Below are 18,940 nucleotides of genomic sequence, written 5' to 3'. Positions count from 1 at the left end.
ACAGCACAGCTTGATAAAGGCCTGTTTGTATATCAGAGAGATAAAGATATATTTGCATGCTGGAGTACACAAATACAGTCACATGTATCTTGTAATAAGGATCAGTTCATATTTGATTCATACAGTGAAAATTATGCTGTGTTTTAGTTATACACTTGATTATTCCATTTCTGTAGTATTTGTTAAAGTGTCATGAAACCCCCCTGTTTTAGCTTGGTCGTTCACACCTCTGAGCTGTAAAAACTTTGTGAAAATGGGCGTGTAAAGCTCTGGAAAATTGGGAGTGTAGAGGGGGGAGAGGGGATGAAGAACAGACCTACAACACACATTATACAGAATGATGAATATTATTATATGAGCACGGAGAAAATGACAACTCCCAAGCACAAGGGAGAAATGCGAAGAATATTTAAAAGGGCTAATAATACTTTCATTATGTTTACGAGCACTACAGTCTCATGATAAATGAAACGTAGTTTAACAGAAAGAATAAAGACATAGTTTAATTTTGTCCATTTTCTAAGTCTTTTGTTCATCAGAATAATCGTGTCATCGCATTCAGATATACATCAGTGTCCAGTTTGCACATATATTTCATTTGAAGAAGACTTGATGAAATATGTGTGCATACACAGTGCTGGTTCATGTTTGGTTCAGGAGAATGTGTGAAATATGTCTATAAAAACTTTAAACACTGTATGAGCTAGGATCCATGTGACTGGTGTTATTAAACACAAAGCGGAGCTCTGCGCTGAAACCGATCATATGCGCGCTCCACGTGTATATTATATAATTCGTAATCAAACTCCATTTTAGACTGCATCGCGGACAAAATATAAACAACACTCATGTGCTTGCTGTGCCGTGGGAAACGTACACACGGCTCGCGAGTCCAAACACTGATAGTGTGAGGACCCTATTTGGTAATTGTTCAGTCAATTATTTTTCTTCTCTGAATTGAAGCATATTTTTGAGGGCCTAAACGTGCTCGAAAACTCATGAAACTTTGCACACGCGTCAGAAGTGGTGAAAATTTATGTCTGATATGAGTTTCTGAATTAGGTAAAATGGCTCGATAGCGCCACCCACAAAATTTAAATTAAGCGCCCTTCGTGCTACGTTTCACGTACAGGTATGAAATTCGGTAGACACATGTAACAGCCTAATACCTACAGAAAAAGTCCCCGGGTGCAAAATCTGAAAACCCAACAGGAAGTGAGAGATTTTGAATTTTCTCTGCAAAATGTTTGCAGTTTTGGCCATTTCCAGACGTTGTACTTTAATAAACTCCTCCTAGAGCTTTAATCAGATCAACATCATATTTGGTCAGTCTAATCTAAAGGCCTTTGCGATGTTAAATTGCGAAGATCTAGAGTTTTCACGGAAGGGTGTGTCCATGGCGGCCTGACAAAATTTGATGTTTCGCCATGAAAGAGGAAGCTGTTGTAAGTCAGGCATACAATGTCCAATCTGCCCCAAACTTCACATGTTTGATAAGAGTCCTGGCCTGAAGATCTCTACATGCAAATCAGTTATAGTAATAGCGCTACCCACTGGCAACAGGAAATAGTATGCTTTACACTGTAATTCACTCCCAGAAACTAATTTCAATATTCCACAAAGTACCAAACATACTAGAAACACGTTAAATCATGCAACACTTAGCTGAGTCCTGCCCTGAACACATCTACATAACAATATTCAGTTATAGTAATAGCGCCACCCACTGGCAATAGGAAGTGACGTGTTTAACACTGTGATGCACTTCTAGCATACTAAAATATGCAATTGAGTGCTAAACATGCAGCTAAAACATGCTAGCAACACTTAGCTGAGTGCTAAAGCATGCTATTATGGTAACTCAAGTCCAATCTGCCTCAAACTTCACATGTTTGATAAGTGCCGGGTGGTGTTGGCACGGGTGCGAGGGCCTTTCATCGCAGCTTTAATTTAATTTGCTCTGTCTTGTAATTTAATTTTCCTACTGCTTGTAAGTAGCTTCATTGTTCGTATTTTTAATAACAAAAATAAAAAATATAGCTATATTGTGAAATATACCATTATTGTGAAATAAAAATTCTTACACTGTGAAATAAGACTTTAGTCATATCAATCACCCCTACGTACCACCTACCTACAGGTTGTTGCAGACCAGGTACACCCCTTCATGAAAATGGTGTTCCCTTATGTCAGTGGCCTCTTGCCTGCAGGATAATGCACCCTGGCACACTGCAAAAATTGTTCAGTAAAGAGCTGTTTTGGTAGCACGAGAAAGACCTACACGATATTAGGCAGGCGGTTTTAATGTTGTGGCTGATCAATGTACATCTGTCTATCTATCCATCTGTCTTTCCGTCTTAAATATACTTATGATTTATAATAATGATATTTAAATAATGCACTGATAAATTATAAAAGGTGACATTAGATAATTTAAATAACAAGTGTTGTTTGGTATCACTAAAAGGTTTGGCGGTTGGGAGGGATTCCTGCTCTTGTACAGTTGCTGAAAAGTGAAAATATACAGCTGCAACAGACAGCCGCCGCTGCACTGCGCAACGTGGTTTTTAAAGAAAATGAAATCAAGCTTGAGGTGGAAAGTTGTGAAGGACTAGAAGCCATTCTGACCTTACTCAGAAACACCAATGTGACAGAAACCCAGAAACAACTTACTGGTAAGACTTCAACATTTTAATGTGTTGTGTCTTTTGTTGTTGTATTACCTCATCATATTGTATGTGAACGGTGTCCTTTATTGTAAAAATTAAAGAAAGTTATGTAAGTTGGTTTTGTTTTTTGATATTAATGTGTTTATCAAAAGCTATTTAGAAAGAAAATACAATGTGAAGTATCTGTTCAGGTCTGTTGTGGAATCTGTCCTCGGCTGATGCACTGAAGCCAGAGCTGATCAGGAATGCCCTGCCCCTGCTTACAGAAAGCATTGTGGTGCCATTCAACTTTTGGACTGATGGCAACATCAACAAACACATTGATCCCAAGGTCTTCTACAACACCACTGGCTGTTTAAGGTGAGAGTTCACTGTTCAAGTCCTCTAGAGAAACTTGACTGTTGAGTCCAAAAGCATGTGATATCTGAATGGATGATGAAAAGAATAATATTTTAAGTGTTTTAAAGTGCCCTTATTGTGCTATTTTAAAGGTTACTAATTTTGTTTTAAAGGTCTCCTACAATAGGTTTTTAATATGCATACAAGCTCAAAAAATTTTCTCATAATATACATTCCAGCGTAATCTCTTTTCTCACAGTGTCTAGAACAGTTCGATAAAGGATTCAGTCTCTCTAAACCCCTCCCTTCCGCAAACCCCTCCTTTCTGTCAGATGGCCCAGTGTGTTGTGATTGGTCTACTCTGCTCTGATTGGTCAGATGGCCCAGTTTGTTGTGATTGGTCTACTCTGCTCTGATTGGTCAGATGGCCCAGTCTGTTGTGATTGGTCTACTCTGCTCTGATTGGTCAACTCTGCTCTAATTGGTCAGATGGCCCAGTCTGTTGTGATTGGTCTACTCTGCTCTGATTGGTAAGATGGTCCAGTCTGTTGTAATTGGTCTGCTCTGTTCTGACTTGGTCAGATGATGTCTCAGTCTGTTGTGATTGGTCTACCGCTTACAGCATGTGTCAGAAACAAAATGCCTATTACCATATCTGAATTTCAGCTCCGGATCTTCCTCAGCAATTGATAGACAGTAATACAAACAGCACTGATGGCATTGGTTTTACCTTACTTATTTGGGCACGAGTCCTTTGGAAATGCATGTAAAGAGGATTTGCTTCCGCAGTGCAGAAAACATGTCGACAACACAAACGTCTAAGTTACTATTGTAACCCCCATTCCCTGAAGGAGGGAATGGAGACATTGCGTTGATACTGACGTAATGGGGTCTCGCCTGGGAGCCCAGTCACCTCCAAGTGGTACAAAATGAGCCAATGGAAATTGGCCAGTGAGATTTACAAACCCAGTAACACCCACCCGGCACATATGGGTATAAATAGGACCGGCATACATAGGGATCCTGGCCATTCAGCGTTGGTTCAGGGCTATGGCAAGGGGATGTAACGTAACTAGTTACAATAGCAACCTAGACTTTCCCATTCAGTCAGTCACGTTCAGTGTTACGTCGATACTGACGTAATGGGGTCACTATGGAAAACGGGGGATGGGGATGTTCGAAGCTGCTGTTCCTACCCCAGGGAAGAGTGCTTCGAAACTCAACTCAAAAAAACCTTTTCAGCCATGACCAAAATGCTAGGGAAGTCCAAATGGAGGGGAACGCTATGGAGACCACACCCTGCCCGAAGGGACATAACATGTGGAAGTACACATATGGATTGACCCGTGGGGCAGTACTACATATGGAAGATCTCTGGGTAGGTCCTACCTAACCAGGGAGGAAGGCTCAGGCACAGAGACAGGGCAAAGCAGAGTCGCCCAGGGAAAGACACCGGTTTACCATCAGGGAAACCGTATTGTGCACACTACTCATATGGGATTACCTGCAGGGAATCGCATCAAATGGGCACCTAGCCCAGTACAAGGGCTGACCGACTGGGCATGAACATGAGTACTGGGCATAGCATTGGACATGCCTGGACACTTGTTCATAGGGCACTCTGGCCCATAGAAAGGCAAGGTCCGACCACAGGCTTAATGTCGATGATAGCTCGGTGTGATGGCCACACGGAGCGTACCATGGCACCATGCTCATCTCGGGACTCATCTGTATAGCCAGTGCTCAAGCAGTCTCATATGCATTAATCTGAGCAGCATAACCACGGCCGCGGATGCCATATGCCAGGAACCCTTTGAAATTGTTTCAGTGGAACTGCTGTTTTCCGCCTGAACGTATTCAGGCAATTCAGCATCGACTGTGTGCGCTCAATGGTGAGACATGCCATCACGCTGACCGAGTCCATCTACATACAGAGAAAAGAGGTGCTCTGCACAGAGGAGAGCTTGCTCTTTTCCCAGTTGACCCGAAGCCCCAGATGGCTGAGGTGCCTGAGCACAAGGTCCCTGTGTTCACATGGCTGATCTCAAGAGTGAGCCAGAATGGGTCAGTCGTCAAGATAGTTCAAGATGCAAATGCCCACCTCCCTGAGCGGGTAAGGGCAGCCTCCGCGACTTTGGTAAGATGCGGGGAGACAGGGACAGCCTAAATGGGGAAGACCTTGTACTGGTATGCTAGACCCCAAAGCAGAGCGTAAGAATGGTCTATGTCGAGGTAAACGAGAGTACGTGTCTTTCAGTTAAATTGCTGCAAATCAATCCTGGGGTGAACACATTTAAGGATGCATTCCTACGTGAGCATCTTGAATGGGAGCTTGTGAAGGGCCAGATTCAAGACACGCAGAGCCAAGATTGGCCATAACCCACCGCTATCTTGAGTATGATGAAGGACGCTTGCTGTATAATCCTACTTCATCTCGGCTGGAGGGACATGCTCTATTGTGTCCTTCAGCAGCAGGAAAGTGATCTCCACTCCCATGACAGGGGTGTCCTTGTCTGCCATGAGGCAAACAGGACACCGCTGAAGATGGTGAAGATAGTTCAATCCTGAACTATCTTGACTATCAAGATAAACTGAATTGCGTAACCGAGTCTGACTCTCCGAATGGGCCAACGGGACAGGCTGGGCAGGGTGGGAAGCTCTAGCGAGGTTGAGCTGGGACGGAGTGCTGCTTGCAGGGGGATGTGCAATCCCCAGCAGTGTCACCAAAGAGGTCATCTTGTGAGATAGGAGTGTTGAGAAAGTGCACTTTGTCAACATCTGCGTCTCTGCAAGGTGGACATCGTCTGGCTGAGAGCCCGTGTCATGACTTCCCTCACCCAGAGGGCAAAGTTAGTCAGCTTGCGCAGGTCCTGCATCAACTCAGGACTGCCCTTGTGCATTGCTTTGGCCTGCAGGACGGTCATTGCACGCAAGGCAGTGGATTCTGTCCAGCGGCACTGTGAGGCTTAACCCCTGGAGCTCCTATCATCTCACAGGCGCTGGATGGGAGTCATGGATGATTCCTCCAGGTGGCAGCACCTTGCGGGCATAAATGCACCACAATTGCACAGTCCACCTGAGGAACCCCCATGAACCCCCTGACCGCCCTCAGTCGAGGGTAGTGAGAGAGGAAAAACTTTGAACAGAATTTGGCACGAATGTACCTCCATACTGACAAAGCTCTTCATGCACTTCCGGGAAGAAAGCCCAGAACCAATAGTCTAGCTGTGTTCGCTCAGAATGCCTGCCCAGATATGCCTGGGAAAGCATAGCTGTCAACGTCAACTCTGAATCCGATTCAGCATGAGCCGAAAGGGGATTTTTCCTCTTTTCCATTTTCCTCTCCAGAGGACGTTAGCCGCCTCACCGATGCAGCTATCAACATCTGATCCTCATCCGGAGCGCAGAATGATGCACTGGGTTGCCGTGGCAATGCGCTGTCAGCTGGCAGCTCACCGGCACACGACACGCTGGGGATCGGGAGATCCGCAGGGGTTTTCCTGGGGGAAAGCTCTTGCTGTAACCCTCAGTCTCCCAAAGTTTTGAACACACTTGCGGCTGTGCTTTTACACACAAGCTGCGGCTGAACGACAACAAAAGGGTCTTAAGCCTTGACGAGAATGGAGAGTCACGACCTGCGTGTCGACGTGATAATGTTCCCCTGTGAGAACATGAACCACCCATGAACGCTGTATCAACATGCTGGGCATGTGAGACAGCGATCGTGGCCATCAGATGAGAACAGGAAACAACTGCATCCAGGAATGCACGGACGGAGAGGCGTCTTTAAAAAGACGCTCACCCGTGCCCGTGCTTGCTCTTTTTTTTAGGGAAATACTCTTTTAGCTGAAACGCCCAGGGGTGAATGCTGCACTGTGTGCACAGCAAGCTGGATGCAAACACCGCTGGAATGCACCATCACACTGGCAGAGAGATCCCACGACTAGCTGCAAGCAAAGTAGCAATTCAAATTGCTGTTTTCGGAGTGTTCTCCTGATAACAATTAGAATTGCTGTTATTTGCTCAGAAATTTACTCTCAGTAGAAGTGAATTGGAAAGAGCAATCGCTGTACAACCGCTCAGCTCCGAAGCAAAAGTATGAATGAATTGAGTATGCCGGTCCTATTTATAACCGTATATGCTGGGTGGGTGTGACTTGGCATGTAAATCTCACTGGCCAATTGCCATTGGCTTATTTTGTACCACTTGGAGGTTATTGGGCTCCCAGGCGAGACCCCATTACGTCAGTATCGGTGTAATGTGACTGACTGAATGGGAATCAAATTCTTCCAGTCCCAGCTACAACTACAGTGTTTGAGGGTCAAAGTAGATGTTGTTCACAGAAGACCATAGGCTGACATTATGCAAATTAGTTACAAATATAGATTCAGGCAGGAAGTAAGACTGGAATGACTGATGTCTTGTTTCATGCAGTTCAGAATCTGTGCCTTCTTTTTTTGTTAACGCACAATAATTCCTCACATGGGCAGCGGCTTAGAAACACTGAACCACCTGCAGTTGGTTTAGTCTGTGTGATGTCTTATAATTCATCTGTGCTCATCGACAGCAGATTTCTCTGAGCTGTCGATATGTGTCATGCATGTTTTCATACCAACGTTGTATAAATAATTACCTTATAATTATAAATAATAATCTTGTTCCTTATCAGAGGCATATCACAAGATGTTTACTTACTTGGGTTGGACCGAGAACTGTGACACCACAGACTGGCACACGTATAATCACTGTGTTCAAGTATGTTGTTTTCTAAGGATAATTAGCAAAAGTAATGTCTGTTTTAATGATAAGTTTTGTTTGTGCTCTCACAGAAACCTCAGCTGTGCTAGCGAAAAGGAGAGGATATCTATGAGGAACTGCACGCAACTTATCGACTCAATCATGACTTATGTTCAGACTCAGGTGGAAAGAGGAGAGCCAGATGATAAGGTTATCATCCTTTCATTTTTGCTGCATGATCTGCAAGCTCTTACACTACATGGAAAAATATGTGGACACCAAAAACGATGCCCCAAAGTTGGAAGCACAAGGTTCTCTAAAATTCATTTAACATCTAAAATGAATAAATGTACATGCAAAATGATATTGTATGCTGTAGCATGAAGAGGGAATTAATGGCTCTAACCAAAACAATTTATTAAAAGGGGCTGTCCACAAACTTTTGGCCATGCGCTTTGAAATTTAATAGAGCTCCAAGGTAATTTGTTTTATTAAATAGGTTTTACTTTTATTAACCCTGTAAAGCCTGACATATAAAATAATAGTCAGAAAATGTTTAAATAATCTTATTGAAACTTTAGGCACAAATAAAAAATATTTTTTTGCTTCATAAAATATTTGATACCTCAGGATTTTATTATTCATATCATATTATAAAGGAGAATATGAAGAACATATTCAAGGACAAAAAAACCTTGGGTCTGTTTTATTCATACCCAAACTGAGGAAAAATATGCAATTTGGTGCAGTTGCTGATATTTTTATGGCCAAAAAGATAAGTAAGATCAAATTCTGATAGCTTGTAATGTAAATCACTGATTTACAAATAAACAGTGGATCATATTTGATACATATTTAATATATTTTAACATGATTTTTTAACAAAAATGTATGGATAATCAAGTAAACCTAAGTTGTTTCAGTCCAGTAATTGTCTTGAAATATTACTAACAATTTAAAAGTTATTCTTATGTTTATTTAATAAAAATCAGTAAAGTTTTCACAGCAAAAATACATGCGAGCCATGATCTGAAGGGAGACGTTTTTATACAAAATTATAATTTTACTTGCTAAGAAAATTATCTATCAGATGACAGAAGGAATGTAATAAATAAAGCACAACAGGTTTATCAGCAGTTTTTAATCATGTTGAAAATGTATAGGCCTTTTTCTGCATATAAAATATGATTCAACAGGCTTTATAGGGTCAAGGATATTCATAAAAGTTTAACTTCAACCAGAATACTCCCAAATATTGCCAAAAAATGTAGCGCAACAAGCTGAAAAGTGACTTTTGTGTCCTGGTTCTCTTTATTTATGTGATGCGGGAGCAGACAGTGGAAAACTGTGTCTGCATACTCCATAACTTGAGCTACCAGCTGGAAAAGAGGCTCCTGAACACTTCGCAGGGTTCTCTATCCCTGATGGGAGCTCACATGAGAACATGAACAAAAACAGCCTCTTCAGCCCCAGGAGCACCAAGGCTCAAAAGGTAAAAGCTGTTCCTGATAAAACAACTAACATGCAGTATGTTTCAAATGCTGGTCATGGGATGTTGACTTAACTTAAAGGATTAGTTCACCCAAAAATGAAAACTCTTATTATTACTGTACATTCCAAACGCAAATTACTTTCTGTGTAAAACAAAAGGAGAAATATTAGGCTCCTGGCCCTTTCAAGCTTATGTTCGAAATTTATGTTGTTGTTCACTGAAAATGAGGGGATAAGTGGTTTATTGAGTCAGTCTGATTCTTAAATACATTTATTCACACAAAGCTCATTGTATGTTTTTGAGTGCAAGTAAAGGACCGCCCACACCAAGAACGAAGATATAGTTCTAAAAACCATTCTAAATGTAAAATAATAGAGTCCACATCACAACTATAACTATAACGGTACAGAGAAACAATATTGTTGGATACACTTTCACAAATGTACCCCTCCTACTGTTTTGTTTGTGTAATATGCTTACTGAGCGAAGAAAAAAAAAAAAAAAAAAAAAAAAAAAAAAAAGAGAGAGAGCAAATACCACTATTAGCTGAAAAGATCACTGCAGGGCACATTAAACCCCATTTAAGAGTACACTAAAAACTTGTTAGTATTTGAATACATATTTAATTAATTAATTATATGTATTGTTTTACACAGCAAAATCATAAATCATTACAACACATGACTAACCTGGCAGCGATAGAAATAATACAACATACAATATAACACAATAAATTATTCATTCTCTCTTTATTCATTAAAATGCATAATATCAGCATCACGTTTTTAATAGTCATTACCATTCAAGTCTTATCATAACTGGTAAAACCTGAAAGCAAAAGAAAGAAAACATAGGTATTTTGTACTTTCTTTAGACAATATACAATATCACTCAATATTACTATTAAATACTATGTTAATGCTGTAAATGTCGTGACATTCCCTACTCTGCCTGCTCTTATAAAATAACATTTTTATCATAGTAAAATCTACATATCATTCCCAACAAATGTATTGTTTAGTGTAAAACATGTTGAAGATTAACAGACAGCCAGTCAATTAGTTAAATGATAAGCTGTTTCCTTACAAAAGCGGTTTATTCAGTGTAGTGAAGCCTCTTCTCCATTGACATCCATTCTAAAAAAAAAAAACAGCCTCTGGTCTCCTTTCCTGTGTACTGGCAGCCGCAGCATTAGCATTATCCATTACGCTGTTTTGGCTAATGGTTTCAGGCTTTCATCTACTGGCTTTGTTCAGGTTTGCTAGAAGGCTACAGGCAGGTGAGTTTAATCAGGGTTGGAGCTAAACTCTGCAGGACCGTGGCCTTCCAGGACCGAGTTTGCCCATTCCTGCTCTAAGCCCTTGATTACTTGGAATCGTACATATTGTGTAGACATGGGGTCTCCAAACTCGGTCCTGGAGGGCCACTGTCCTGCATAGTTTAGCTCCAACTTGTCTCTACACACCTGCCTGGAAGTTTCTAGTATGCCTAATTAGAGCTTGATTAGCTGGTCAGGTGTTTTTAATTGGGGATGGAGCTAAACCAGAGATTGTATATTATAGGGAGATGAGAGGGTCTATATATCTTACTATTGGAGAAAGCATAACGGCTAACTTAGGGTGCTTTCACATTAGCACTTTTGGTGCGCACCCGGGTTTGATTGATTGATACGTTTGAATGATGTGAACACTGTCTTCTGAACTCGGGTGCGCACTTGCGAACCGTACCAGAGTCCGCTTAAAAAGGGTGGTCTGGGGTGCGGTTCAAGTGAGCTCCGGTACGGTTCGCTTCTGATATGAATGCAAATGTACCAAATTGTGTAAGTGAACCGCTATTAATGCCATATTATTTGATAAAAATGTGTGTTTGTGTGTGTTTCACTCACTTTCCCGACGAGCGTGACTGACGTGCTGTCATGAACAAAACAAAAATATAAAAGTGAGGAGAGCAACGTTATGCATTTTGCCGCCTTCTCCTGCACCGTCGTTACTAAGCAATGGAGTAAACAGCTGCTGGTTTGATGACGCAAACGAACCGCGCTTCGGACCCAAATAATATAATGTGAACACAGTCCAGTGGGGGCTGGGTTAGGGGGGAGCAATTGAACTCTGGTTCGGTCTAGGCAATCGAACCAAGTGTGAAAGCACCCTTAATCATGTGCGGCACCTCTCAGCCTATTGTGTAATGGCAGTGACATCAGTGCCTCCTGATTCAAAACCCCATCCCTGCGTACCGCCTCTGGAGCGTTAGCATTAGCTTTTATGCTTTTTTGGCTGAAGGTTGCAGGCTTGCCTTCCAGTGGCTTTGGCTAAACTCTTCAGGACAGCTGCCCTCCAGGACCGAGTCTGGAGACCCCTGAATAAACTTCCATCGCCCGCTTGACGAAGTTGAATTCACTTCAAAATGGTGGTGGGGATTCCCCCCGAGAGGAACTGCTAAGGGAAGTTTGCGAGTGTATGTCTAAAAGTGGAGTTAAATGCAGTCCTGCTAAAATAGTTATTGTCATATTTATCTTTACACTTATCGTTCTTGGTGTGAACTAGGGTTGTGCCGATGGACGATATCATCGTCCATCGTGATGGCTGACCGACATCACGATGGAGAGACACCATCGTGATGCCACGCCCCCGTCCTGCTCCGCTGCGAGTCTTGCGAGTCGACACACTCTCTATAGACTATAGTTAACCTATTGAGAATATAACTAATGCATATATGCTATTTTAAATATTGTAGTTTATACCAGAGACGTGACATGTGTTAGTCTGTGAAAATACCGTGTCAGGCATACCTATTAGTTGGGAAATAAAATAACCCTTTCGCACGTAAATTTAAAATATTCTGCCGAACGTTATTTAGAACGTATCACTTTATTGTTTCCATGGTGACGCGTCATCGCTTGTCATGTCACACACCGCAGCGCTGTATGACTGATGATCTGCTTTTATTTCAGTTTTTCTTTTTTTATTCAAAATATTCACAAATTTGTTAACTATAAAAAAATATCTGATATTCCGATTGTCAAATATGAGCACCTTTATAATGATCGCGTTAGTTGAGCTACACGTTATGGGCGCCACCATGTTAGTTTGTGCCGCAGGTTCTGTTGGATTTACAACATGTGAATTCATCCAATTCTCCCGAAGTAAGCAAGCAGTGAACTGGGGATGAATAGAGTAAACTTTAAAGTTACTTACACAATGTGTATCTGGTATGAATAAAACGTGTACTCTAATTATAATGGAAAGAATTGTTATTGCCGCTTCTATATACATCAGTGTGTATTTTACAAAACTTTAAATTTATTGTTTTGTTTGTACTTATATGTATTTAAATTAAAAATAATTAAAATGACCCCCCCACCCCCACCCGACGATATCATCGTCCATCGCGATGTTTTACTGTAAACATTGTCAACTGCCAATTTAGGGGACATCGCCCAACCCTAGTGTGAACAGGCCTTAAATGATGACAGAGAATTTTAAGTTTTGGGTGAATGTCTCAGTTACTAATGTAACCCTTGTTCCCTGAAGAAGGGAACGGAGACGTTAGGTCAACTGACTGAATGAGGTGTTGGGATCTCAATACGTCATTCAGTTGACTTAACATCGAACATGACTTACTGACTGGGAACTAGTCCTCGAACTAGCAATACCTTCTGGTCATTGCCCTGTTTACATCTCGTATTAAGAAGTATTTTGGTCGATCGGATCACAAGTAGACGAGGGAGACACATTCCTGTTTACACCTGGTGTTTCAATCCATCTCTTTTGTCCACTTTCAACCACTTCTGTCCTGATTTCTTCGAGGGGAGTGTGAGTGTGTGTTAGAAATCAGGAATGGTGAGAGAACATTGTGCTTGGTACATTTTCCATCTTCAAACCAAATTTGAGACTTTAGCCTTGTCCACTTGTGATCCAATCGACCAAAATGCATCTTAATACCAGGTGGAAACAGGGCCATGCTGGTAGACCTGCACCAAACAATACTATACCCTGAACCAACATAGAAAACCATGTCATTCATAAAAAAAGTTTTATTTCATTGTTAATCACACAGTAGTTGAGATAGTTTTTAAGTGTTGTTAAGTGTTTAAAATACAATACATCCACTCTCCTTTTTGTGATCAGGAGTTCAGGTTCCCAGCCATGGAGGAGGGTCAGCCTGAAGGAGTGAAATGGTTGTACCACCAAAAGTCCCTGCAGCTGTACCTGTCTCTGCTGGGCTCCAGTCAGAAAGAGGCCACTCTGGAGGCATGCTGTGGAGCCCTGCAGAACCTCACTGCTTCAAAGAGCTCTGTATGTGTTTATAATTAATGATTATTACACTTCAAAAGGTTTTAATTATATAAATATGAGCACTGCACATTTCAAAGTAAAAACGCAGCACTGTTGCAGGTTCCACAGGCACACAGTGTCAGCGCAGTTCACAATCAATCAATCAATACTGCACGTTTGCCAAGCAATTGCTTATAATTTACTGTTGATGAATTATGACAATGTTTACTTTATGGTGTTTATATCATACCTGCAAACTAGTGTAATTTCATCCCTTTTCTTGCTAAATGGTTTACAGACTGAAATGTGAGGTTTATCATTTTAAGAAACTTTTTGTTTTTGTCAACCTATGAGCTGTAAAGTTGTTTAAATCATAGTTTTTACAGTTATTTTACAGTTTAACCCTCTAGTGCTCTTCAAAAATGATTTTTTATTATTTTTTTAATGAAATGAATTACTATATTTTAGTTTGATAATGTTTTTATTAAATTTTTAGGGGATTTTATGCTACTAAATTTTTATTTATGCAGTAGTTATAATTCATTTATTAATTTTTTGAGCATAGTCCTGAAAATTAAATTTCCAACTTAAACTGTTATAAAGCTTGAAACTGGCATAAAGCCTAGTTTTGACTTAAGCTTGGTATCTTTTTAAAGAAAACACTTTTTTTTTTTTAAAGTGAAATTAAAAAAAGTTTTACATTTATTGATATGAAAAAATGTACAAAAATACTATTTTCAAATTTTATATGAAATTATATATTTTCCAAAACACATTTTACTCTAAAACTTTAAGAAAAACAATTTGTGTTCCAAATTTGAGCTTGATATCTCAAAAAATTCGCTTTCAGTAAGATTTTATTTGGGCGCAGTACCAAATTCATGCTCTGAAATTCATCTCCCATTCAATTCCAATGCATTCATTTTTTACCACGAGAAGCACAAGTGTGACTATATTCTTCAGGACCATTTAACCTTTCCAAATCATGCCCATGATTGTGTGTGTGTGTGTGTGTGTGTGTGTGTGTGTGTGTGTGTGTGTGTGTGTGTGTGTGTGTGTGTGTGTGTGTGTGTGTGTGTGTTCACAAGTGCCAAGAACTTTACCAAGTTCCGTACCCTTCTGACGAAGTAAACAATTCTTCAAAAAAAAAACCTACAAATTTAAAATAACATTTTTCAGTCAAAAATGACAGAAGAGCACCAGAGGTTTATTATTTTACAATAAACATTGCCCTTATGGTATTCATTTTATTTCTGCAGGTCATAAAAGGCTCTTAAAAAGCCTTAAAGGTGCAGTAAGTGATTCCTAAGAATCATTGTTGAACACTGTTGATATTTTAAATCAACCCAAACAAACACGCCCCTCCCTTCATTGCTCCGCCTCCAAAATCTATATGAACATGCAATGAAAGAGTGGATGTCTCTTTATCATAGCAGAAGTAAACTAAATTAAATGTATGTTCGACATCGGCTGCGGCTGGATGTAACCGATCGGCGAGAGTAGCCACGTGCAGGCGGGGAGGAGCTGAAAATGGAGACGTGAAGTTGGACACTTTCTGCTTCTCATAATGACGCTCGCACAGCGTTTGCATACTTTATCACAGCTGAAATGAAATAAATGCAATATTTGACTAATACACTTATGTTTCAGAGACATTTTCATTCAGTACTTTATGTACTACTTACAGCGTCTGTTTTTACAAGAATAAAGTTCAACATAAAAATATATTATTTAAATACCAGTGTAGTGGAGTCTACGTTTTTTTTTTATCAGTTTTATTTTGATAAACATGACACAATATAACATCACGATTACATGAAAAGAGCTTTAAAGGTGCTAAAGAGGATGTTTTGTTTTATACATTTTTGCAATATTACTTGAAACTGTCTTTACTAACTGATAAAAGACTATTTATTAGGTGCACTGAAAGGAATAATATCAATATACATCATCTGTGCACGAGGTAGGGCCTTAAAAACATCAGCCCTCTGGCTTGTCAATCACTGCCATGACGTTCCTTGTGAGTGACAGCGCGACTGCGCGCTCCAGTAACTTTCCACACTCCACAGGCACCGCATGCAATGTTTTTGTCCGGAGACAGGAGTAACAACTGCAGATTATGAGTTACCTGCGGTGAGTCCGACATAATGAATCCACTAACACGATACAGCGAATGCCGGTGGTAAACACTCGTGTTCCAGTACTCGTGCACGAGTTTTGGGAGGCGTTCCCTCGAAAGGAGGGGGGGTTGTTCTTACGCATGCGCTCATTTCAAAAACTCAGTAAAAGTCTTTGGTTTCTCAGTCGACGAAAAGATCCTCTTTATCACCTTTAACTGTTATAAAAACAGATTTTTGAGCATTAGTGGAGCTGAAGGCGTGAAAATAAACACAAAACACACGTGAGAGTTGTCATGCGGTCAATCCGGCCAATTATGAAACAGCTGTGTCGTCATTAGAGCTCGTGCAGCTCCTCTTGAGAAACTGCGCTGGCTGATTCAGGCAGCTGATCTCGAATTGCTCTCGCGGTACTTTGATGCCACACATCACAGTCACATGCCGTTGGCGCTGTCTCAAGTCGGACAAAATTACTTACCGGCATGCACTGCTTCAAGTCAGCCGCCGATCGGTCTGTATGGCGCTGCATCAAGTCGAACAAGCCTTAAAGCTTCATGCAAAATAAAGCGAAGATGATGAATGAACGACAAGGAAAAACAAAAAAAAGCGAAAGTTTGTTAATCGCCAGCAGCACACACTCAAAACCAATGTTAGTCACATCTGGAGAAGAAACAATGCAATCTCTGTGTCCGTTTTCGACACGGCCTATACGCTGATTGGCTCACTCTCTCTCCTCCCCCATCATGAGTGGACACGCCCCTACTGCTGATTGGCTCTCCTCCTCCATCATGAGTGGACACACCCCTTACTGCTGATTGGCTACAAGTGTGTTGTGCTGCTCTTTCCGATCCACTTTCAGCAGCGTTTCTCAGAAATCATTTACTGCGCCTTTAAGTTAGATTTTAAAACCCCTGCAAATGCTCTGCTTGAGGAAAAGTTGTTAAACTTTTATTTTGATTGGACCTCCGTGCAGCTGTCCACTGTGATGACCCAAAGCATCATACAGAAGCTGCATGGCCTGTCTGTCATTTCCCCCCTGCTGTATTCTGCAAACTCTGGCCTACAGAAGACAGCCATGTCCTTAGTGGGCAACATGTCCCGGGTGTCATCTCTACGGAGTACTATGGGTAAGAATCTTTTTGAACACTTAAGCGCCACTACTAAAGATGAACTATCACAGAGTATCATTGACATAATTTCTGTGCTGCAGTTTGTGTGCAGCTGTTGAGCAACAGACCACAAGAAAAGACTGTATTGACAGCAGTGACACACCTAGAAAACAAGTTTAAGACTCCAGGTCATTATATAGTGCCTTGCAAAAGTATTCATACCCACTGAATGACACGTTGACACGTTAAAACCACAAACAAAAATGTATTTTATTGGGATTGTGTGTAATAGATCAACACAAAGTGGCACATAATTGTGAAGTGGAAGGAAAATGATAAATGGTGTCCAGCATTTTTACAAAGAAATATCCGAAAAGTGTGGCGTGCATTTGTATTCAGCCCCCCTGAGTCAATACTTTGTAGAACCACCTTTCGCTGCAATTACAGCTGAAAGTCATTTGGGGTATGTCTCTACCAGCTTTGCACATCTAGAGAGTGAAATATTTGCCCATTCTTCTTTGCAAAATAGCTCAAGCTCAGTCAGATTGGATGGAGAGCGTCTGTGAACGGCAATTTTCAAGTCTTGCTACATATTCTCTATTGGATTTATGTCTGGACTTTGACTGGACCATTCCAACGCATTAATATGCTTTGATCTAAACCATTCCATTGTATCTCTGGCTGTATGCTTAGGGTCGTTGACTTGCTGGAAGGTGAACCTCCACCCCAGTCTCAAGTCTTTTGCAGACTCTAATAGGTTTTCATCTAAGATTGCCCTGTATTTGCCTCCATCCATTTTCCCATCAACTCTGACTAGCTTCTCTGTCCCTGCTGAAGAAAAGCATCCCCACAACATGATGCTGCCACCACCATGTTTCACAGTGGGGATGGTGTGCTGAGGGTGATGTGCAGTGTTAGGTTTCCGCCACACATAGCATTTTGCATTTAGGCCAAAAATTTCAATTTTGGTCTCATCTGACCAGAGCACCTTCTTCCACATGCTTGCTGTGTCCCCCACATGGCTTGTCTGCAAACAGGACTTCTTATGGCTTTCTTTCAACAATGGCTTTCTTCTTGCCACTCTTCCATAAAGGCCAGATTTGTGGAATGCATGACTAATAGTTGTCCTGTGGACAGATTCTCCCACCTGAGCTATGGATCTCTGCAGCTCCTCCAGAGTTACCATGGGCCTCTTGGCTGCTTCTCTGATTAATGCTCTCCTTGCACGGCCTGTCAGTTTAGGTGGACGGCCATGTCTTGGTAGGTTTGCAGTTGTGCCATACTCTTTCCATTTCCGGATGATGGATTGTACAGTGCTCCGTGAGATGTTCAAGGCTTGGGATATTGATTTATAACCTAACCCTGCTTTAAACTTCTCCCCAACTTTATCCCTGACCTGTCTGGTGTGTTCTTTGGTCTTCATGTTGCTGTTTGTTCACTAATGTCCTCTAACAAACTTCTGACTGAGGGCTTCACAGAACAGCTGTATTTATCCTGAGATTAAATTACACACAGGAGGACTCTATTTACTAATTAGGTGACTTCTGAAGGCAATTGGTTCCACTGGATTTTAGTTGAGGGTATCAGAGTAAAGGGGGCTGATTACAAATGCACAGTTTTCAGATATTCATTTGTAAAAAAAAAAAAAAAAAAAAAAAATTGACACCATTTATCATTTTCATTCCACTTCACAATTATGTGCCACTTTGTGTTGGTCTATCTCATAAAATCCCAATTAAATACATTTTTGTTTGTGGTTGTAACATGTGGAAAAGTTCAGTGGGTATTAATACTTTTGCAAGGCACTGTAGCTAATCAGTTTGTTTAGATAGTTCTTTTCAATTAGCCGTGTCACTGAATTCCTAACACTAAAGGATGAAGAAGGTCATTGAGAGTGTGCTTGATAAAGTTAGTCTCCTCGGGCCAACTGTGCGCAAGTTACAACTTAGCCTAGTTTTGACGTTATGGGGCACTCAGTTACAACTTATACACTACTAAGTATTTTTATGTTGCACCATTACATGTATTTGAAGCTTAACTGTACAAACTAAATATTTTCGGAAGCCTCCGACCAGAAGTAACGGTTGAAATAAAATAGCAGACTGACTGGTCTGCATCAATAAGCTCTTGTTTTACTTGACAGGCTTCAATTCTTTTAGACCAGGGTTTTTCAAAGTCAAATAAGTCAAATTGGCCCCAATTA

At 40.9% G+C, this 18,940-nt stretch overlaps 1 protein-coding gene across 1 annotated transcript in view; it reads left to right on the top strand.

Annotated features, from left to right (window-relative positions):
- LOC125260257 (plakophilin-1) overlaps positions 1-18,940 on the top strand; it is a 41,580-nt gene that overhangs the window by 13,508 nt on the left and 9,132 nt on the right. The window contains 7 exon segments of the mRNA XM_048178532.1: positions 2,468-2,675; positions 2,861-3,029; positions 7,838-7,955; positions 9,080-9,128; positions 9,131-9,246; positions 13,365-13,532; positions 16,602-16,755. Of these exon segments, the coding sequence (XP_048034489.1) occupies positions 2,468-2,675; positions 2,861-3,029; positions 7,838-7,955; positions 9,080-9,128; positions 9,131-9,246; positions 13,365-13,532; positions 16,602-16,755 (982 nt within the window).

Source organism: Megalobrama amblycephala, linkage group LG24 (genome assembly GCF_018812025.1).
Source record: "Megalobrama amblycephala isolate DHTTF-2021 linkage group LG24, ASM1881202v1, whole genome shotgun sequence".
Lineage (NCBI taxonomy): Eukaryota > Metazoa > Chordata > Actinopteri > Cypriniformes > Xenocyprididae > Megalobrama > Megalobrama amblycephala.
The sequence above is the reverse complement of the archived record's forward strand: the minus strand, read 5'-3'. Positions and strand labels throughout refer to the sequence as shown.